The sequence below is a fragment of the Cynocephalus volans genome, chromosome 10 (assembly GCF_027409185.1).
Source record: "Cynocephalus volans isolate mCynVol1 chromosome 10, mCynVol1.pri, whole genome shotgun sequence".
Taxonomy (NCBI): Eukaryota; Metazoa; Chordata; class Mammalia; order Dermoptera; family Cynocephalidae; genus Cynocephalus; species Cynocephalus volans.
In genome coordinates this window covers 45,932,324-45,955,889 of record NC_084469.1, presented here as the reverse complement: position 1 = coordinate 45,955,889, position 23,566 = coordinate 45,932,324, and the positions used below count along the sequence as shown (strand labels likewise).

Here is a 23,566-nt window from a genome sequence, read left to right as displayed (position 1 = left end):
AGAACATTGATCTTCTCATAGTTTATAGGTGGGAAAATAGGTAACAGATAAGAACTGGGGTTCTGGAGTCATGTTAAAAGTGGTTCCCAAACTTGGGTGCTATCTGAATCACTTTGGGGAGATTTTATCAAGTACAGATTTCTGTGCTTTACACAGACCAATCCAATCAGTTCCTGGTGGATGGTGCCCAGGAATCTGTGCCCTTTAAAAGTCTCCAATGATTCTGCATTTGTTTCTCAGATTGGCATTAGGAGTCACTGGGAATTAGTCTGTACATAATATTTCTTTTCCCGAGATTTTTTCTTTTTTCTTTTTAAGTTGTTAAAAATGTTCGTGTGTGCATGTATTTTTGTTTTTTTGTTTTTTGTTTTTTGTTTTTTTTTTACTCAGGTTTATCCAGCATCCAAAAAACTTTGGACTAATTGCATCCTACTTGGAAAGGAAGGTAAGAAATGGTTTGTGTTAAGAATGTTTATAGGCTTGTGTTGACTGTTACTTTGAAATTTTTGTACTCTGACATGCAGAAATAGTTAAGTAGAACTGATTTCGCAAAGAGCTTGATACAGAAAAGATTCTTATGTGATTGATATAGTGATAATTACAGTTATAACAGAAATCCTAAGCACAGAACACAGAATTTTCATGGTTAATGAAAAACGAACTGATCTTGTATTTCCCTAAAAACACATGATTACAATGCTTTTTGAACCTCATTAAATTTCTGATTAAAATGTCCAGAGTCCTGATTTCTCCTGAATTTTTTTTCACAATGAATTGGCTTTAGTGTTTTTGAGCAAAATATTTAGAAACATTTGAATATTTACATATGTGTAGTAAGGGAATTTACTTAGTGGTTAATAAGAAAATACTTGACTGTTTCTGATAGTTCCTGATATCTTTAACATAATTTGGATTAAGACAACTGTAACTGTTTATTAAAGTCGTAGATATAATACATATAAGTTTAGTGCCTAGACATGCCTTAAAATGCTAGCCATGTATGTTTCTCCTCGATTATACTTTGAGAATACCAGAAATTTTCCTTGAAAGTATTGTTTGATTTTTAAAAATTTTTATTTCATTGGGTTCTCAAAAATAATTTTTTTTCCTTACAGAGCGTTCCTGATTGTGTTTTATATTACTATTTAACCAAGAAAAATGAGAATTACAAAGCTCTGGTAAGAAGAAATTATGGAAAACGCAGAGGCAGAAACCAGGTGTGTTTTATTACTGTATGGAAGTTTTAGGTTTGTTGGAAATATGAAAAAAAAAATGTTATAACAGGAGTCTTGCACTTGATGTATAGTTTAAAGATTGATGTTTATGTTACGTTAATTAAGGTGTTAAGAATGTTATGATTATTTTGAAGTTAATATATAGTCAATGTATTATGTCTTCTATTTTGAATGTATTTTAAGTTTCTAGTGTGATAAAATTAACTAGAAAAGTTTTATACTTTTCTGTCATCTGAGTCATGCATTTCAGTGTCAGCAGTAATTATGTAATTAAACAGGAGAACCTTCATACCTTACCAAATATGCCATCTTTAACCAGTCACTTTGTCTGAGGAAGGGACAGATAGGATAAGGGGGAGAAAGATAGTATGAACTAGAGTAGAGGATTCTTTACTAAAATACTTGGGATGTGATCCTGTTTCAGAATAACTTCATTTGTGGTTTTTTTTTTTTTTTTTTGCCTTTTTGTGACCGGTAAGGGGATTGCAACCCTTGGCTTGGTGTCACCCACACCGCGCTCAGCCAGTGAGCGTACCGGCCATTCCTATATAGGATCCGAACCCGTGGCAGGAGCACCGCTGTGCTCCCAGCGCTGCACTCTCCCGGGTACGCCACAGGGCCGGCCCCATTTGTGGAATTTAGATAGTTTAACTCTTAAAAAGCACTTTACCTAAAAAGGTAGTTTTCCACAAGTATGTGTTTTCACAGTTGCAATTTAGTACTTTCAGAACTGTTTTCCCCCAAATAGCTGGTCAGCAGCTATCACAGTTCATTGTATGCTTTACTAGTGAGCTGCCGCACTAATGCGACCACAGGTTGCTCTCCACACCCAGAAAGACATTGCAAGATGGACTTGCATGTATGAGCTCTGACAGCTGCTGACTGTTTGTTAGCTTTCCGAAATCTCTTCTGGTTTCCCCACACAGCCACCCTTTCAGTGTGGCAGGGTCTTAGTGCCTTTCTTCCTTTGTTAGTGCTGGTCACCAGATACAGATTGACCCAGTTCTCTCATTTTTCATAGTCATAACCTTTTTATGTTTTCTGGGTCATTGTTTCTATAGAACACTACCACCTCACAAGATATTATAACATGTTCTTCAGAAACAATATCTTATGGTGAAAATAAAAGGATAGGGAGTATTTCATTAGTCAGCTGTGTAAAATGCTGCCGGTGAAGTCAAGGTGCCCTAGACATGTGTTTTCAGTGGATTGGTGAGTGGGGCAGAGACACCTTCACACTGAGCTGAAGAGGGTATAGATGGTGAGGAAGTGGCAGTAGTACAAGTGCACCCTTGTTTGTAAAATTCAATTTTAAAGGGGAATAGAGGAGTGGGTTGGTAGGGCTAAGGAGGATGAGAAGGGAGGAAAAGGGGCATGCTTGCACACTGATGAGAACAATATTGTGGAGACAGAGAGATGGATAATAGTAGAGCTCCAGAAAGACACACTAACTGCAGAGGAGCAAACTGAGTGTTGGCAGATAGGAAATTCTGTTCCACCAGGGCTTTTCTTCCTGCTTCCCCCAGAGAAAGTATAATCAAGGTTCTCTATACCATTTTAGCTAGAGATCCTAGGGACCATCTGTTTTAAACAAGTTTAAGCTACAGGTGTTTAACATTAGTTTTATTCCTAATTACAAAATAGTATTTATAACTCCAATTTTATTTTATTTTCAGAAATTATGTATATTACTGTTTAAAATTTTCAACACTACATAATATAAGGGGATAAGGTGATACTTACTATACCTTACCTTTTCAGGATTAGCAGCCTGTTGCCATAATGAAATAGGAGAAAGCTCTAGCAGGAAGTTTTGTGTGACAGGCAGTTTTTCTGTGATTCTGAAATTTTTGTTTTATATCTTAAAGTTGTCTGGGACACTCTTTGACTCCTCTCTGTGGTACAGTGTCCTTGCTAAGTTCCAGCCTTATCAGTGTTTTCTTCTTCACATTCTTGTTCTGTGTTTTGAATTGCTGGCTCCCTTAGCACTGCCCCAGTGTGCATTTGTAGAACTCAGATTTGCCATCCACACTTTAACTTGAGCTGCCCACAGATAGGCTCAGTTTTGGTTTGGTCAGCTTTTCTAACAGTCTGGTCCTGCCCTCATTAGCTTTTAAGCTATTACCTGGAAGATTTTTCCTCTAGTTTTATATTTCTCTGGTTGTTTTACAGAGTATTTGGGAGAAGAGGGAGTTAAGTGATGGACTTAGACCACCATCTCACACTAAAAGAATCTTTTCTCCATTTCTTCATTGCTCATATAGTTCATTCCACTTATTTATGTCAAAACAGATGGACAGTGTTTCAGAAATTAGACAATATTTGTTTAAGGGCTGTCTTATACTATAAAACCAAATGTCATTATAGCTGCTACCAAGTGAGAAGAGAAGCCATTGGACTTTTGAGTAGAAGAGTAATATCAGATTTTAGTTGTTACATTGTCACTCTGGCTGCTCTTTTGTGACTAGATTGTCAGGAGGCAAGGGAGGAGGCAGGAAGACCAGTTAGGAGGTTATTTCAATAATCTCAGTGGCTGGAGTAGGCAACGTGCAAAGGTGAGAACTAATCAGTTTCTGTGTATATTTTTGAAGGTAGAACCAGCAGGATTGGTCAGTTTCTGGACATATATTTTTGAAGGTAAAGCCAGCAGGTTTTGCTGATGGATTGATTGTGGTGATGAGAGAAGGACAGTAATCAAGAATAATGCCAAGTTTTGACTTGTGGAGTTGCCATGTGCTATGATAGGCGTGCCTACAGAAGGAGCAGGTTTTAAGGGGAAATCTGGACATGGCTGAGTTTCAAATACCTATTAGATGTCCAAGCGAGACATCCAAGTAAAGTGGGTAGTTAGATACGTAAGTTTGGAGTTTAGCAAAAAGATCTGGATTGGAGATACAGAATTTGCTGTATAGAAAAACGTCCAGAAAGACTTCTTTTTTAAAAAAGAATTTAGTTACAGGGTTAAGAATTTTAAAATCTGCATGTCAACCATCTTGATTTTACCCTGGTGGATATAGAGAGCCAACTAATTTGAAAATCACTTTACTGCTGTATTATCCAGTCAAGATCAAATCAGGAGGAACCTGAAGTAATCTCAGAGCGATTATGGCAAATTTACTTCAAGACGCTTATGCTTGATCCTTTCCATTTTTATTTGATTGCTTTCCCTAGCCCCTACTCCCAACCCTCCAACCTTTTTATTCAGCAGATGAATATATATATACACTATGGTACTGATTGAGAGATTATATCATTTGATCTTTTTTTTTTTTTAACCTGCTGTTGCCTTAGGGAACTTTGCGTAGTATTACTCTGAAAATGAGTTTTAATCTTAGCATCATAGAAAAATGAGACAGGGATTCATATTTTTGATTCTACATATACTGTTTGTATTATAAGTAAGAATTTCTTCCCTTAGGAAGTGCTGTGTTTTCTAGCATAAACCCCCATCTAGTAAGTCTTTTGCTGTGCTGATGGAATTTTGGTGGTACCTGCTAGTCATCCATGGTAAAAGCAAGTCATTGTTAGAAACCTCATTCTCATTTCCAAATACTTGATTACTTTTTACAGGAATTCTGGCTCTTTATTCTGACACCGTTTCCCCCTTTACGACAACATTTTTTTATTCCCCACAGGTATTCAGAAGCGTATGAGGGGTCTTCAAAAAGTTCACAGAAAGATTCATATTATATTTTAAGTCTATTTTTCCATGAACTTTTCAAAGTACCCTCATATACTTATACAAATGTAGTAATTTTGAAGTCAGAAGAATTTCTGACTAGACTGTTAGCTAGTCATTAGAAAGAATGTTTTAGACAGGTTAAAAAATTGGGTACAGTGGAAAGAGCTTTAGGCCACCAAAATGCTCTGCCCCTTTGTACCTGTATAATTCTAGGTAGGTCCTTTTTCTTGGTGAGCCTTGGTTTCCACATACTTGTCTTACAGGGTTCGTACGAGAACTGGTTTATGTATGAAGTGCCTGGAGTGTAGTGTTAAGCTCATCAGGAGTACCCAGTAAGTGGTAGCTGCTGTTTTCTTTGTTGCCATTGGCATGGTGTGTTTTTGGTGTTTGGCAGCTTTCACTCTTTTGGATGTTTGTCTGAAATCTATTTGGTTTAGAGGCATTCTTTATTAGTGTATTTTGATAAGATAGGCTTAAGATATTTTCAAATTATTGCCTGAAGTACGTTTTTAAAGAAAATATTGCCCAGGGTTGGAGCAGTACTTCCTTCCTTCTGCCTCTTGTACATTTTTATTTAAGCGTTGCTGCTTGTTCTTAAATTTAGTCATTTTGTTTCTCAGCACCTTATTGTCTATTGAGTGGGAATTTGTCTATTTTGTCTGTTTTCTAAAGACCTGAGCATTTTAACAAATATAAATAGAATATATGTATGAGTGTTAGATGTTCAGTTAGATATAGTAGTAATGAATCTCAGAATAAACTGTTATTTGATCTTGCTGTAAGAGGACCCAGCTGGTATTGAGTCCTGCTCTTCATTTATCCTGTTGAAATGGACATACCTTTCACTTTTTTCATTTGAATTTTCATTTTGTTTTATAATGCCCTCTTGCATTCATAGTGAATAGCTTGTTGTTTGACAGAAATGTTTTATGTTATGAGAACCTTCCTAACAGAATGAAACTCGTTTTATTGACTATCAAGTGCTGGGTTTAAAGAGAAGGGGAAATCTGGACAAGGAGCCATTGGGAACGCCTGCATCTGTTTAGGGGATTTTCAGAAGGGTTCCTTTTGATAGTACGGACCTCTTCTATTTAGCGAGCCTGCTGAAGGTTGAGTTATATAACCCGTAATCTCCATCCTACACCACATGGATTGGCACTTCTCTTTACAGATTTGCCCAAAACAAGAGTAATTCCAACCACCTCTTGTTTAAACCAGAGGTAATTTCTTACTCTCTTTAATGTCAGTGGCAGTCGTTACAGGTCTCTATTCGTATCGCCCAAAAGTATGGTCCCCGGTTGCTGCTGGCTGCGCTTCCTCTCCACTCACTGCTGCCTAGTTAGTATGGAGTGGTAAGAGCTTCTGTTGGAGAGGTGCCACACACTTCTGCAGACACTGACCCAGCAACTCCACCAATTTCTTTAGATCAATTCCATGCTTTCTGCAGAGCTGGAAGCTGCTGTCTTCTTCCCACTGACTGTTGCTTCTCAGTCCCCAGCACCAGTGAAAGGGAGTGAATTCAGCTGTCCGCTGGATTTCAGGCAGCAGGGATTGTGTAGGATTGCTTACTCTTCTTTGAAGCTCTGGTTGGTATTAGAGGCAGAAAAGTATTAGTGAAATAAGATTATGGGTATTGTCCAAGTCTAAGGGAACAGTGAACCTCTTTCCTTACCTTCTGCTGAGTTGACATGTCCCCATCATATCTTTGGACTATAAACAATTTTCTGGGTAGCACAACTCACTTGCTATGCAAAAGGCAGGCTTTATCACTGGTATGCCATCTTACTGGTTCAGAGTGAAAAGTGGATGCTACATTTGTGGTGGAGTGAGCTTATTAGCATTTGAAATAAGTCTTGTGACCACTATAGTGTGCTAGAGAGTCAGCACTGAATAAAACATTTCCAGTGGTAAAACAGACCTACTCATGGTTGCAGTTATAAATTTGAAAATCTCCCTGATTTCTCAGTTTTCTCTAGTAGTAGCTGGAAGAAAGGGAAACTGGCAGTTAGGCAGGGTGAGAAATTGGGAAGGTCAGATATAGTGAGGGAATCATAGAATTGAAGTGGTTTAGCAAGTGGAATAGTAACTAGAGCTCTTGGTGGACAGTGAAAAAGGATCGAAGGTCATGTTGCAGGCAAAGCAGGATCAGCAACAATGAGGCTGTGGGATGGTTGGGGCATAGGTGGTGGTTCTTGGAGAGAAGACATCCTCATTTCAGGATCTGGAAGTGAAGCGGTGCCCACTGATGATGAGGTGATTGTGATCTTGCCAGTGAGGAGTTTAATGGGATATTATGTTGTTTCAGGGGAGAATGTTAGAAAAGGCATTGATGTGCACTTTGAAATCTGAAGAGTTATGGCAAGGCATAGTGAGCCGTGTGATAGGATCATCTATACACTCTAGGGAGCTTTTGAGAAGTCAGTTGTAACACCAAAAGAGAAAGTCACCATAGGTAGATTTTGTAAAATCTGAAAAAGGAAATATTTTTTAAAATTACAGTTTAGCAGTGTTCTGGAAATGGCAGTAGGGACCAAGAAGAATACTAATTCTTCTTCCTTCCCCCATGAATTAGAAGGCATAATTTGGGACCTCTTTTGGGGAAACCAAGAAGGTCATCGTTATCTTAAGGAACAAGCCAGGTTTTAGTTTTGGTGAGTAGTTAAAAACCTTGGGAAGCTATTAAGAATTAAGGGACATTTTACTTAAAATAAATGAGTTAATTCCAGGTTGTCTGCTGAAAGGAACAGGTAAAAGGACAGGTATAGTTATTATGAGGTAAGATTGATATTAGCTTGGATCAGAATGAAAGATTGGGATGGGAGGATAAAAACTTTTTAAATAACCAAAATAAAGGAATTTTATTTTTGCTGTATCCAACATATGCAGACACCTGTTATGGCTCAGACCCTCTACTAGGAGCTGGGGTTACTGAATGAGTAAGATTTTGTCCTGGTGCTTGATGAGATGATGACACAGTGAGCTACACAGCTGCCGATAACCAGATGTTGGGCCACCTAGTGATAGTGCTGCAAGCAGGTGTGGGCCTGGGGCAGAGAGGGGAGGACATGCACCAGCTGTGTTCAGCCTTGACTGGGTTGTGCCGTCTCAATTTCTGAAATAAATAAATAAGAATAGAATAGCACTCAACACAAACTTAATTTCACTTTTTTCTTTTAGAGTGATGATTTTAGCAAATGAGACATCAAAGATAAAAGGTCTATAATCTGATTGCCTGGACTATTACTTTCTTCGTTGTTCTCTTTCAGGCTTTGTCCATACACATATGTATATGGCTGTACTTACAGCTTAGAAATATTTGTGTATTTGATATTTTGCTTCTTTTTACTTTATCTTTGGTATTTTCCCAAATTAGTTCAGTCTTAGTGACAACCATAGCTGTCTACTGTTGCATTAAATGGACATTCCCCATAAGTGTAAATGCATAGAGACGTTTTTTGAGCATTATCCACAGTGATGAAAAAATTGGGAACATATTAAGTATCTAATACTTGAGGGATAGTTTAATTATGTATGTGTTATCAAATTTTAAGGTAGAATTGGAATGCTTGAGTGACAGATTAAATGTGGGGGTTGCAAAAGAGAGAACAAACCTTAGATTTCTAAGTGGAATCTTAACATTTTCACCTCTAATGGGTCCAAACACTATGAACATTTATTTTTGTGTGTGTGTGTGGCCTTATAAACAATATATATAGAATACATTAAAAAGGGGGCCGGCCCGTGGCTCACTTCGGAGTGTGGTGCTGATTACACCAAGGCCATGGGTTCGGATCCCTACATAGGGATGGCTGGTTAGCTCACTTGGGAGAGCGTGGTGCTGACAACACCAAGTCAAGGGTTAAGATCCTGTTACCGGTCATCTTTAAAAAAAAAAAAAAAAAAAAAAAGTTAAAAAGCACTAGACTGATTTTTAATACATCATCAACAATTACATTGTAAATGATTTATAACTAATCATTTAAAAAATTTAGATAGATATTATAACTTATTATCACAGTTTGAGAATCCATTTCTGTTACCTTCGAATTTTACAAATGATGGTTCATTCTAGCAGCAAATTGCCCGACCCTCACAAGAAGAAAAAGTAGAAGAAAAAGAAGAGGATAAAGCAGAAAAAACAGAAAAAAAAGAAGAAGAAAAGAAAGACGAAGAAGAAAAAGATGAGAAGGAGGACTCTAAGTGAGTTCAATAACTCGAGTTAAATAATAACTTAAGTGTATGGTTATTTTTACATAATGAAATTGAATCTATTGAAGGTATGAAATTTTAGATTAAAAAAATCAGTGTGATGTGTGCTTTGACCATCTAATAGTTAGTTGACATGATTAAGATATGGAATGTTCCAGTAAATATAACTTCTGGCTTAATGGACTTATTTGCCAGAATCGAGTTATTGTTTTTCAGAAGAGATAGGCTACAGCCGTACACACTGGTCAACGAGCTATATTAACTATAACTTAAGCTTTGATTTGGAATATTCCTCAGGATCTTTTTTGAGCCTCAGCATGCATCAGACAGCACAAAAATGCTGAGACAGGAAGAGTTTTCATTTATATAGTATCTTATATTCCAGTGTTGTTGATTTTGCTTGGTGGTGGTGGTGGTGGTGTTTTCCTGGTTATAAAAGTAATTCTGGTTTATTATAGGAAATCAGAAAAAGAAAGCAAAATATCATGAAAGTTAACTTATAATTCTGCTACTCAGAGACAGCTACTGTTGATGATTTTTTGTACATATAGGGGCCAGGTGGGGTCGGACACTCAGTAGCTGGTTTGGTTGTCTTCCGCCAAGGATTAGCTTTATAATTTATATCGAATAAGTTTCACATTGATGCTTTTTGACAAGCACGTGCACCTGTGTAACTCTCATCACACTCGTGATGTATGACATTTCCATCGCCCCAAGAGTTCTGTTCTTTACAGTCAGTTTCTCTCCCCCATTCGTAGCCTCTGGCAGCCACTAATCTGTTTTGCCTTTTCTAGAATTATATATAAATTCAGTCATACAGTAAGTGATCTTCTGTGTGGCTTCTTTTACTTAGCATAAATGCCTTTGAGATTCATCCAGGTTGTTGCATGTATCAGTAGTTTGCTCCTTTTTAATATTTATTATTTCTGTAGTCCTTTTGGAAATTTGTAAGGTTTACCTAATTTTGTGGGAACTAAAGCATCCTAAGACATGATTTTATAAGTTAGATATTCATGCCATTCTAATTTTGTACATTAGCAAGTTACCTATAAAAGAATTTTTTAAAAACATTTTTTTAGTTTAGGTTAAACATTTATTGTACCACATAACCAATGGTTCTGCTCATAGGGATCATTTTGCTATTTTCTTAAAACCTCTGAGTTGTTTAACAAGCATTCATTTATTACCTGTGTGAACTAGATCTTACAAAAATATGTAAGATATGTACTGTTCCCAAGTAGCTCATGATCTAGTAGGGGAAAACTAGGCAAGGTACAAATACTATTTAGAAAAGAAAAATAAGCCTGGAAGTAAGGAATGAGCAGAACCAATAAAGTATGTTGGGAAATTGAGAAGAGGTCTAAGTTACTTCTGTCTTTATAGTTTGGAAGACTTTATGCAGGAGCTCTAGTGGTTAATGTGGGTCGAGTAGAGGGAACAGCCTGAATAGCTGTGCTGCTTTGAGAAATGGCAGATGACTTCATTAGACTGGAACTAGTGTGCCTGAATAAGAGAGATGGAAGGTGGATTGGGGTTAGATTATGCAGAGCCTTAATGAAAGCTCAAATGTTAGACTTCATTCAGGAGGCTGTGTTGTGGGTCTGTTTGGGAATACTTAGGTAGTGATTAGAAGGGGTGGAGGGTTTATTGCCAAAGCTGTTCTGTTACAGTATTGATCCATTAGCAGTACAGAATGAATAGATTGGAGATATGAGTCAGGAAGGCTGTTATGAAAGACCAGGACTGGAGTACTAAAGGACTGAATAAGTACAGTGATAGTAGAAGTAGAGCTGGTGGAATTAGTGGGAGAAATGTTCCTGAGATGGAATAACCACATCATGGCATTAGATCATATATAGGAAGTAAAGGAAAAGAAAGAAAGCCAAAGATGATGTCAAGTCTTTAAAGCTGAGTGATTATGACCATGGTGGTACTGTTAACACACGATTAGAGAACACAGTAGAGCAAGAAGCAGAGTGGTGCGGATGAGCATGTTTGGGGGTATGTTGAGTTTGTATTGATGGGAAATCCAAGTGGCTATTTCAGCAGGTATTTGGGAAGATGGTCTATATCTTAGGACATAGGCTGTGAGTCCAAAGATACTGATTGAGAGTTATCCCAGTAGAATCGATGCAAATGGGTAACTTCGGAGAGCTCTAAGGCTCCAGCTCAGAAGCTTGGTAAATCCTTATATGAAAGGACGAGAGGAGAAATGCAGTCTCCAGGAGAACCAGAATAGCAGCTGGGATATTTAAAAGCTAAGTTGAAAAGGATGTAAAGGAAAGAATTGTCCATAGTGTCATTTGCAGCAGAAAGATTAATGTGGGAATTGAGAAGAAGTCATGTAATTTTGCAGTTTGTAAGTCATTGGTGACTTTTGATAAAATGTCTTTAACAGGAGGCTGTATAGTAGAAGTTAGATTAATAAGGGAATAAAGAAGTGAAGGGAAAGAACTACATGGTAACTTCAATTTAGGATTGAAGGGGAAAGAATGTTAAACCACAACAGGTCTCTACTTAAAGTACATAAAACTTGAAAAAAATCAGCAGCATCCATTAAGCAAGAATAATTGAGCCTTTGAGTATTGCCATCTATTTATTGATTAACAAAAATGTACATTAAGTACCTTATTTTTAAATATAACAACCATGGAAAATGAGTAGTACAGAGAATGGTCTTCCAGTATTACTTGTAGTACTATTGCTATTAATAGAAACAACCGTTTATTAAATCTTTCTTAAGCACCTGACACTATGATAAGCATGTTATAGCCTGAGAGAGTTTAGCCTTAATGATAGCTAACACCTATGATGCTTACTATGTTCCAGGCACTGTTCTGGGTACTTTATATAAATTAACTCCTTTAATCTTTGCAACAGCTCTATGAAATAAACTATAATCCTCATTTTATAATTGAAGAAATTGAGACCCCCAGAGGTGAGGCATTTTGTCCAAGGTCATCTCGTGGCTAGTAAATCAAAGAACTCTGGTGCAAGCCCATGCAGCCTGGTCCCAGAGGCCATTCTCCTAACCATCAAGCCATACTGCCCTGTTTGCATGTCATTAGTATTGTAGGTGGTTTAGAATATTGAGTCTCTTTAAATAAATTAATATGGTGGACTGTTAGTACCAAAAAGGCATTTATCATGAAGATCATCTGTTTCAGCTTCTTCCACTAATGAGGCAACTTAGAGTAATGGCAGAAAAACTCAGGACTCCTTCCTTTTGGTGAAGCCCACTGCCTCTGGACTGTAGATCTAGGTGGTTTTCTGCTGCCATTTATTATTTCCTCCTGGAATGCTCTGGTTTCCAAGTCAGTTGACTTGAAATGTGTTTAGATTAAAAGTTCATTAATATGTAAAACAGGCCATGTAAAACATCTTAATTTGAGCCAGTCAAAGCTCTTTACAATTATGGCATGACAGTTTTTCATAAATTTTTTTTGAGTAACTGAGAGATTCAGTAGTTTTATCCAGTTTCTGTTTCAAGAATTGTTTAAAACTAAAACCTTCTTTGATGTATGTATACTTTTCAGTCACACAAGTTTTCGTTTGCTTTTGTTTCCAGAGAAAATATGAAGGAGAAGGACAAGACAGAAGGTGCAGCAGAAGAAACTGAGGAGAGAGAGCAGGCCACACCCCGGGGGCGAAAGACTGCCAACAGTCAAGGCCGCAGGAAGGGCCGCATCACCAGGTCCATGACGAACGAAGCCGCCGCTGCCAGTGCTGCGGCTGCTGCGGCCACTGAAGAGCCCCCACCGCCTCTGCCACCGCCACCAGAACCCAGTGAGTGGAAGACAGGGGTGTGAACAGGCCACATTTTGTTTGGGATTCTGTTTCGGTGCTAGAGTACGGCAGGAGGACCTCTGATGTTGACAACATAGAAGTAATCCTGAAGTCTGGCCTTTAAACGTTTGAAACTTTTTTTTTTTTTTTTTTTAAAGATAACTGGTAAGAGGATCTTAACCCTTGACTTGGTGGTGTCAGCACCATGCTCTCCCAAGTGAGCGAACCGGCCATCCCTATATGGGATCCGAACCCCTGGCCTTGGTGTTATCAGCACCACACTCTCCCAAGTGAGCCACAGGCCGTCCCTAAACGTTTTAAACTTTGATATCAAAGTCTTTTGAAAAAGAACATCAGCCGCAATCTTGCTGCCCTAATACAACTATTTTTCTTTTTTGTTTAGTCGTAATCCTACTGTGGATGCCGCTTTGTTTTCTGATGTTTTAACTTGGTATATATCATAAATATTTTCTAAATTCTAAATAAGCTCTATTTTTATTTTTCTAATGGCTGTGTAATCTTGGCATTGTGTTCCTGAGGCATGATTTATTTAACCATTCTCTTATTGCTGAGTTATAAGGCCATCCCTTTTCTCTCTTCTAAACCAATATAGATAGCACTGTAGTTTAAAATTTTTTTATTCACATAGCATTTTCTTTCTGTTAAGTTATTTTTCATAGTAATAAATTCTTAGGCAAGGGAATACTAGGTCTAAGAGTTCAAGCATCTTTCTTTGTCTTATTAAGTATTGTTTTATTAGTTTATAAAAGGATTATGTTAATGACAAGTATTACCATCAGTGGTTCAGTGGTACCAGTTTTACCATAACAGGAAGTATCAGAGAAAACACAAGTATAGGGAATGGCAAGAATAATGCGGGAGAACTAACTGGACAGGAGGATGAAAGATAGGCTGGAGGTAGATGATGATGGCCTTATTTGAACTCTGCCCTGCTTTGCTTACTAAGCAGGGGCTTGCAAAGGTTTTTAAATAGAGGAGTGCTATGATTAGATTTGTGTCTTAGAAAGAGACCTCTGTTGGCAGTTGTGGAGGTCAGGTTAGTCAGGGCCGAAGGCAGAGGGACCAGCTGGAAGGACATCATTATGTGTGCCCAGTCAAGGAGGGAATGGATTCAGGAGAGTAGGATTGACACATGTCAGTGGCTGGGAGTGGAAAATGGGAGGGAGGATTCAAAAATTAGTCTGAGGAGCCTGTTAATTATTTGAGTGCCTAGGTAGATGGTGCTACTGTTAATTGAGAAGGAGAATATCACAGGAGCACTTTCTAAGTAAAAAAGAAAGTGTTTGGATCATGATCCATCTGTGCCTCCTGGATGCCAGGCACTGAGGGATGAAAAAAAGGGCCCCCAGCAATTAGGACAGATGGGGGTTCAGAGAAGAGAGGGAATTGTTCCTGGACAGGGAGGAGGAGGGTTACTTCTTCCTTTGACACTTCAGAAGAGAAGGAGAAAGGGTTAGAAATCTATGTGGGAATGCGCTGGGTGAGGTGTGGCTTCTTCAAAAATAAATTAAAGGTGTTCCAACATGTAGACATGAGTGAACTTTTGAGGACATTGTGAAAGATCGTAACACTGAGAAGTGTTGAATTTTACCTCCTGTTTGGTGGGGGAGAGGCTGATACCATCCTCTTTCCATGGCTTCTTTCACCAAATGCTTTAAATGGACTTCATATCAGATAAATAGATTATGGATTATATAATTAGTCTGAATAAAGGATGTAACTTTGTTTTTATCTGCCTGATTTGGTTCTCTCTTTTTCTTCAGTTTCTACAGAGCCTGTGGAGACCTCTCGATGGACAGAAGAAGAAATGGAAGTTGCTAAAAAAGGTAGATTATAGTAGGTTTTTTTTTTTTTAGGGTTATTAGTAATGAATGAGATGGAACTAATTTTTCTTAGTGGAAAAAGAAGAAAGTTCTTCCAAAAAGGTAAATAGAATTTAGAAATAAATTTAAGAGTTCTTTTTGATGGTATAGTACCAAATAAGGTATCCCCAGTGTGCCGTGTGTGTGTGTGTGTGTGTGTGTGTGTGTGTGTGTCCAGATTGGGGATCCGAATCCTTAACCTTGGTATTATAACACCGTGCTCAAACCAACTGAGCTAATTGTCCAGCCTTAAATAATTTTTTTGCAGGGGTGGACTTGGGTTACAGCTCAGTATGGGGATCCAAACCCTTGAACTTGGTGTAAGATGCCCATTTTTGAGGGATTTAACATTTTCTCTGTAGTTTTATTTTGAATGTCATTTTATTAGAGAGCAAGTTGGTTACTTTCACTTTTCCAGGAAAGTTGTGATTATATGCTATTGAAATTGAAATTGTTTTAGAACAAATTTTGATAAAGTCTATATTTCTATTATTTTAAAGTTTCATTTAATAGAATGGTAAAATACTTTCTCAGTTTGCATTGGTTAAGTTGTTTAATTATAAACCACTAAGAAGTTGCACTGTGATTCAGAGGAGAGAGAGAACATGGGCTTTGTAGCCAAGAAGATGAAGGCTTGAATCCTGTGTCTGCCACTTTCATGGCTGTGTGGCCTTCATCTTACTCTGGAACTTTATGGACCTTGTGTTTTTCTGTTGTTCCTTATTAGTGTAGTATAATTTGAAATTGAACTAAAATTTCCAGTAGGATAAATAATTGGTAGTTAATTTTGAGAAAGATTAGCTAACTTTTTTGGTGGTGAAATATTTGCCTTGTATTTCTAAAGAGAAATGATTGTAAATAGCTTGACCTTTTAGTGACACATTTCAGATGTATTTTCTATTTAGCAGATAATGAGTGATACGTTTTAGAATAATACATAAGCCAACTTTACTAAATATAATGCAGTTTAAAGTGTTCAGTCTTAAAAATATTTTTATTTGGAGTTTATTTGCTATAATTAGCAAATGCTCAATTTGTATAACCTTGAAAAACTGATATTTTCCTATAAATTGTTAAATTTGTACTGGAAATTCCTGCTTGGGTATAGCTGTTTCTAATGTATTTCTTTGTATAGCTCTCTACGTACAAGGGTACTTCAAAAAATTCATGGAAAAATAGAGTTGAAAGATAATACAAATCTTCCTATGATCTTTTTGAAATACCCTTGTATGTATGTATGCTTTTACATACCCAAGTTGTATGTGTGTTTATGTGCATGCATATATGTATTGTTTGATTAGAAAAGTGTTGAATTGCGTAGGTTTCTGTGCTGCATTGTACGAGTATTACAATTTTTTTTAACTCGTTAATTTTGTTGAGGACATTGCTTGACTGTGAACTAAGGACAAATACTGATTATAAGTGGAGTCATACATATTTTTACTTGTACTAATGATTTATATTTGATTACATTATTAATGTTATATTGATATACTGTCTCCAAGGATCTAGAAGTACCTAATCACTCAGTTTGCAATTATTTGAGCTATTACCATGTGTCCAACATAGCTCTGTGGGAGATACATAGGAAGGATAAGATTCAGCCTTTCCATTAATGAGCTTGTTTTAAATTTGGAAGGAAAAATGTGGAGCTGTAAATGAGTTTGTGTCAATAAGTATTTCAGTAAGTATTGAATTATATCAATAAGTAATTGAAAGCACGCTTTTAGTGTTAAAGATTGTGAATACAATGATTAAGTTGATTTATTATTTCTCGTGCTTGCTTTATCAAGTGACTGTTAATTAACATTTGATCTGTTTTAGGTCTAGTAGAACATGGTCGTAATTGGGCAGCAATTGCCAAAATGGTGGGAACCAAAAGTGAAGCTCAGTGTAAAAACTTCTATTTTAACTATAAAAGGCGACATAATCTTGACAACCTCTTGCAGCAGCATAAACAGAAAGTGAGTATGTCAGGGGTGGCGAATCTTTTATTTATCGTTGTTTTTACTTTTTGAGCTTCAAGAGATTGGTTTTATGAGAAACTCTTTTGTATCTTGTATTTTTATTTATTGCATATACCTGTAAAAGTTATGCTAGTTTCTCAGTACAGGTTGTTTGTATTTACTGTCCAAGGAATACAGTTTCTACTTGTAGTAATGGGAATTCAGTACTTGTGAGTTACTGTAGACTGGCTTTGAAAAATATAAGCATTTTGGGGTCTGAATCGAAATTTTGGTTAGAGGTCTGTTGATCATGTTGAATGAGAAGATTTGGTATATTAAAAAACATTTTTTCAGAGAGAAATATTCCATGGAATAAATTTTAAAAACCAGGGAGTATAAGATTATTGCAAATTCCTTAAAAAGGAGGTTCTGGTGTAGTGGTTCCGTGATGTCAAAACTACTTTCATAAAAATAAGTCGTTATTTTCTTTTTTCCAGTGTATTAACACTCGCATTGCTGGTGTCAAAGCAGTGGACGGTAGTGCCTCAGTGTGAATCACAGCAGGACACTGAACTGAGCTCATATACTCAGTGTCTTCGTCTATAAGCATTTGCGTTTTTTCTTTTTAAATGTCAGCTTCACTTAAAAATGTCCTAGATGAAGTGATAAAAATTAATTTTATTAAATCTTGAGTCTTGAGTACAGGTCTTTCTGTATGATGAAATGGAAGTATGCATCAGGCTCTCCTGCTCTATACCAAAGTATGATGGTTCTCTCAAGGAAAAAACACTTTTGCAGTCGTTTGAGTGCCAAGCTGGACTAGCCTCCCTTTTTTCATGGAATATCATTTTTAACTGAAAGAATGACATACTGTGGTTTTTCACACTTGGATATTTGGCAAACATTTTCTTGAAAATATATGAGTGAGCCTGTGTTTCAAAGAAAACAACTGATATGTTGCTACTTTCAAATTTTGAGCTTTCAAGCAAAATTTAGAATTTTGACATATGTATCTCTCACCATTAGCTTAATATCTTCCCATTACAGACTTTTCTGATGAGATTGGTGGTAAAAATAGCAAATGTGATATTTTGGTATTATATAATGAAATGTATCTAAATTTGAAAAATCTGTTTTAACTCAGTATATTTCCAAATGACCGATTCATGATGTCACAATTGATAAAAGATTTATAAAAAATGTTTTTAATATACCAAAGTGTGAGATAGATGAATAGATTTTGATGTAGTAGAATACAAAGAAATTCCTTGATATGGTTTCACATTTCACATTGCAACTAACCTTTAAGAAATGATCAATTGCTGAGTTTTAGTACAGTATCAAAGAATGATATCTACATTATCTGAAAAGTCTGTTAAAATACTCTTCTCTTTTCCAAGTATATATCAATGTAAGGCCAGATTTTTTTCATATACATCAACCAAAAGAACATTGTATCTACAGATTAGATTACATGTAATAGCACATTTGAGAATTATGCTGTTTTCTATTAAGCCAGACATTAAAGATTTCCAAAAATCTAAAACAATGCTACTTTTACACTGAGTTTTTTTTTGTTGTTTGTTTCAGAAAATAGTTATTTTTTATTGAAAAATATATTTTTTGGGTTGACATGTAATGGGTTTATTATTTTAATGTGTTTATAAATGCTTTTAAAAGTTTCAAAGTTTTAATTTTTAAAGTTTCTTGGTTTTAATTAATAAATATGTTGATATTTATTATGTATACATATGTTCCTCATAAGAAAAAGCTCTTTGGGGTCTTCAATATAATTTTTAAGAGCGTTGTTACCTAAAAAAAAAAAAAAAAAAAAAAAATACAGGGCCGAGCCTGTGGCGCACTTGGTAGAGTGCGGCGCTGGGAGCCCCGCGACGCTCCCACCGCGGGTTCGGATCCTATATAGAACTGACCGGTGCACTCACTGGCTGAGTGCCGGTCACGAAAAGGACAAAAAAAAAAAAAAAAAAAAAAAAAAGAGTGTTGTTACCTTATACCAAAAAGTTTGAGAATCATTAAAGTATGGTAGAACAGGTAATGAAAAGATAGATATTTAAGCTGACTAAGATTTGAACTTATATAAAAAGTACACAGAGTATGCGATAAATTGATTTAGAAAGGAGTATACAAAGGAGGCTTTAGGTTTTAAAAATGTGCCATAGCAACTAAAACATAAAGGAAAAAAAATACCCCCCCCCCCCCCCAAAAGGTCTTCTGACAAGACTTGACTTCATGAGATGCCATCCAAAATGTTTTGGGAGAAAGTCAAAGTAAAGAATGAGTCAGATACTGTTTGTAAAAGATGAATGTTGTATTAAGATTCTCCAGAGGAACAGAACGAACAGGATGTGTGTATACATCATACACACACACACACGTGCGCACGCATACACACACACACACAGATTGGTTTAAGAAATTAAGAAATTGGCTTGCCTGATTGTGGAGGCTTGATAAGTCCAAAATCTGATGGGGTAGGCTGGCAGGCTGGAGACTCTGGGAAGAGTTGCAGTTGATATCCAAAGGCAGTCTGCTGGTGGGATTCCCTTTTACTCCAGAAAGGTCAGTCTTTGTTCTTAAGGCCTTCTGTTGATTGGATGGGCCTCATCCACATTGTGGAGGGTAATCTGCTTTACTCAAAGTCCACTGATTAAAATGTTAATCTCATCCAAAAACACCTGCACAGAAATATCTAGAATAATATTTAACCAAATATCAAGGCACTGTGGCCCAAACAAATGGATATGTAAAGTTAACCATAACAAATACCTTTTAAAACTTCTTGTTCTAATCATTTTATTTTATTTTTTTGGCAGCTGGCTGGTACAGGGATAGAACCCTGGACCTTGATGTTATCAGCAGCACGCTCTAACCAACAGAGCTAACCAGACAGCCTTCTAATCATTTTAGTTACAATTAAAATAATAGGGACAGAGGCTTCAACTTTTTATCTGGAGTGTTTTATCTTTTTTAAAAAAGATCTCAAGAAAACATGGTAAAATGTCTAATATTTGTTAAATCTCAGTGGTAGAAACATGAGTGTTACATTTCTGTATACAGTATTTGAATTATTACATTAAAAACTAATTAATAGTATATAGAGAAGAAATAGCTTGTAGTAGATTATTGTTAAGAGAGGAATGTTGCACAGGAGTGGGAAAAGCTGTCTCTTCTATAGTCACTAGTGAAAGGACCAAACAAAAATGGGTTAATCAAGGAGGGACATAGGTTGGGCACTGGAAAAATCCATGTAATAGCTATTGTCTAATGCTTGAAAATATTATGGTAGCATTCATGGAATCTTCTGAAACTTTTTAAAAAGTGTGGCTGGTGTCTCTCTGGGATCCTCCCCTGCATTCCTGCTAGGAACATAGGAATGGATTATTTTAGACTTCAGAATTTCACCTAGTTCTGTGACTCTGATATTGGAAAATGATTGTTTCTCTTGAGTTAATGCTTTAGGTTGGATCCTAAATGAGGATGTAAACTAAGAATAATGAGTAGACACACTGGCAATTTTTAACAGTTGGGGCATTAATAATATATTTTCCTCTCTATGAGAAATCTCACTTGGAGAGGCTGACAGCTGAAAGGAGGTAAAATACAGGTTCTGTAAAGGGCGTGAACAGAGGAGGAAGGGGCAGGTTGGGACTACCAGACCAATGGGCCCATAAACACAGGAGACCTTAAGTCTCATGTATATTTAACAATATGAGATTATACAGACAACGGTAAGTAGCTAATGTCTTACATTTAAATATGTACGCACATACTCTTACAGATATGTGGCCCCAGTAGAAGAATGAGCAATTTTACATAAACACATAGACTGTAGAAGGAAACTTTTTTTTTAAAGGAATTTTTTCTTATTAATAGTAAAAGAAATTCAGTGGTGATACCAATGAAGAGTTGTTGCCTATAAAAGTATATAATTCTTAATGCTAGTAAAGGAAGTTTATTGCAGCATTATTAATAATGCCAAAAATTTAAAATTACCTAAATGCCTTAAAATAGGAGAATTTTAACTATATATACAGAGTATTTTTGTGGTATTATTAATAAAAATAATTTTGAAGAATTTATAACATAGGGATATGTTCAGTTCATGGCTACCTTAGGCTAAAAAAAGTAGGATATATAACTACATAGGGTTTTTCTCGTTGTGTTTACATGTATGTATAAAGATTTATGTACATGTATCTGCATCTGAAAGACTGAAAGGAAATGTGCCAGTATACTTAGAATATACCTAGCTGTTGGAACTATGAGCAGTTAATTAAATTTTGATCAGTTTGATGAAAGTGATCCAGCTATACAGAAGGCTGATTAGTGGTTACCCGGAGATATTTGTTTGTCCTTTAACCAAGACTATTGTCAAACATGCAGTCGTCTTGTCTAGAATGTATCTGTAGTCGGTGTTGTACATTATTTCAGAAATGAAGGGTTTGGTTTTTTTCCTGTAGTTATTTAAATTATAATTTAATCTTGTTTACTCTTTTAGACTTCACGAAAACCTCGTGAAGAGCGAGATGTGTCTCAGTGTGAGAGTGTCGCTTCCACTGTTTCTGCTCAGGAGGATGAAGATATCGAAGCCTCCAACGAAGAAGAAAATCCAGAAGACAGTGAAGGTATCTCAGAATCTTAAACTTAGTTGTGACTTCTGCTGTCCCCAGATATGTAATGTTCAGCTTAGTCATTGGACTGTACAGGAATGGCTTCACTAAGGAAATAATGTATCAGTGTTTTCATGGAATAGCGATTTTAAACGTGAACATAGTGTATTCATTTAATCAACAAATATTTATTTACATTCTACCTAAGATGGTCCAGGTGCTACAACCAGAAGCTCTTGAAAATGGCATTCCCACATCAGACACTGAGTGCCAGCATCCATCAAATGTCTGTGTGTCTATATCATTGCCACATTTATTTGTTCAGTTGATATCATCAGTTACAATTCTCTATTTTGTTGCCTAGGGTGTGATTTATTTCATATTTTTGCATTACAAAGATTTACATGTCATATTAGTGTTTTTATGTAAAAAGAATTAATGACCCTAGAAACCCCAGTAGTAAAAACATTAACCCAAGAAACTTGAGAAAATAAATAAAATTCCTTTTGTCACTTAAATCAATTACAACTTCCCCCAAAAGCAAATATTTTCTTGAGTTTTTGCTGGTTCATGAGAAAAAAAAGGTAACTGATTTATTTCAATGTCCATTACTATTAAAGTTTCTGTGAATTTCTTTAGTAAATAGGCTGCTTCTGATGTGAGGATTTTCATAATGCTTTTAGTAGTTCTTTGCATATTATATATTACATATGTTCATGTTTTATATATGCAGATATTTTTTTCATTTAATTTGCTTTTTTAAAAATTTTTGAATTACATTTAAACTTTGTGTTTAATTAGAGCTATTTATCTTTTCCTTTGTAGGCTCCTGTATTTTATATAAGCTTAAGAAGTTCTATACCTTCAGTTTTAGAAATACTAAATTTTTTTTTCTTCAAGTTATTATCTTTTTAAAAAAATTTTATTTATTGAATCAAAATTGATTATACATATTTTTGGGGTTCAACATTGAGATATGTTGATGAAATCAATATTACTAGCATATATATTGTTACAAATCGTAATTATTCTTTATGCCCCTTGTCCAATCTCTCCCCATCCCCCCTCCCTCCCCCCTGCCCCCTCTAATTACCCTCGATTTCTTCTCTCCTTCTGAAAGAATAATGGTTACCTTATTGATTTCTTGCCTAGATGATCTGTCCAATGCTGAGAGGTGTGTTCAAGTCCCCCAATATTATCATAAAGCAGATGCTTCTTCTGTCACTCTGAAATGGGCTTTGTGGAAAGAGACATCCTCTTCTTTTCTTGATCTCTCGCTGGTGACTCTCCTTGTGTCAATGCACCCCAGTGGCTGGTGGACCATCTGCATGGTGGTTGTGGCGTCTAGCTGCTTTCGTGGCAGCCATGGTTACTGTGGTAGCTGTGGTGGGCCACCCACATGGAGGTGATGTTTTTGGCATGTTTCTTGGCACTGGCAGTGTGCCTGGTTGTGGGGTGTATCTGGTCCTTGGCTCCATGCCTCGGGTCACTGGGCGGGCACCGATGTACTTGCACAGTGTGCCTGGTTGTGGGAGGGGAGTCCTGTCCCTGGCTCCTCAATGTGCTGGCATGGTTTTCCTGGTTGTAGGAGGGGGGTCTGGTCCCCTTCTCCGTGCCCCAGGTCACCAGGCAGGCCCCAAGGCACTGGCACAGTGTGCCTGGTTGTGGGAGGGGAGTCCGGTTCCCTTCTCCATGACTTGGGTCCCCAGGCAGGTCCTGAGACGCTGGCATGGTGTGCCTGGTTGTAGGAGAGGGGTTTGGTCCCTGGATCCATGCCTTGGGACCCCGGATGGGCCCTGAGGCTCTGGCGTGGTATACCTGGTTGTGGGATGGGGGTCCGGTCCCTAGCTCCAAGTGTCGGGTTACTGGGTGGGCCCCAAGGCACTAGCTCAGTGTGCCTGGTTGTGGGAGGGGCCTGGTTGTGGGAGGGGGGTCTGGTCCCCTTCTTCATACCTCAGGTCCCTGTGTGGGCCCCAAGGCGCTGGCATGGTTTCCCTGGTTGTGGGAGGGGGGTTCAGTCCCCTTCTCCATGCCTTGGGTCTTCAGGTGGGCCCCTAGGCACCAGTGTGGTGTGCCTGGTTGTGGGGGGGTGGGGGTCCAGTACCCAGCTCCAAGCCTCCAGTTCCCAGGCAGGTCCCAAGGCACTGGTAGTGTGCCTGGGCCAGAATTAATTTTTTGTCCTTTGCTTATTTCT

General features: G+C 37.2%; 1 protein-coding gene across 14 annotated transcripts in view; it reads left to right on the top strand.

The window, feature by feature from the left end:
* NCOR1 (nuclear receptor corepressor 1) overlaps nt 1-23,566 on the top strand; it is a 148,219-nt gene that overhangs the window by 65,194 nt on the left and 59,459 nt on the right. For 9 of the 14 annotated variants that reach the window (XM_063110373.1, XM_063110378.1, XM_063110370.1 and 6 more), the window contains 7 exons: nt 391-445; nt 1,116-1,217; nt 8,990-9,117; nt 12,695-12,912; nt 14,697-14,759; nt 16,620-16,759; nt 21,261-21,387. In XM_063110373.1, the coding sequence (XP_062966443.1) occupies nt 391-445; nt 1,116-1,217; nt 8,990-9,117; nt 12,695-12,912; nt 14,697-14,759; nt 16,620-16,759; nt 21,261-21,387 (833 nt within the window). The remainder of the gene's footprint in view (nt 1-390; nt 446-1,115; nt 1,218-8,989; nt 9,118-12,694; nt 12,913-14,696; nt 14,760-16,619; nt 16,760-21,260; nt 21,388-23,566) is intronic. The other 5 variants (XM_063110379.1, XM_063110376.1, XM_063110381.1 and 2 more) reach the window with 1 other exon arrangement.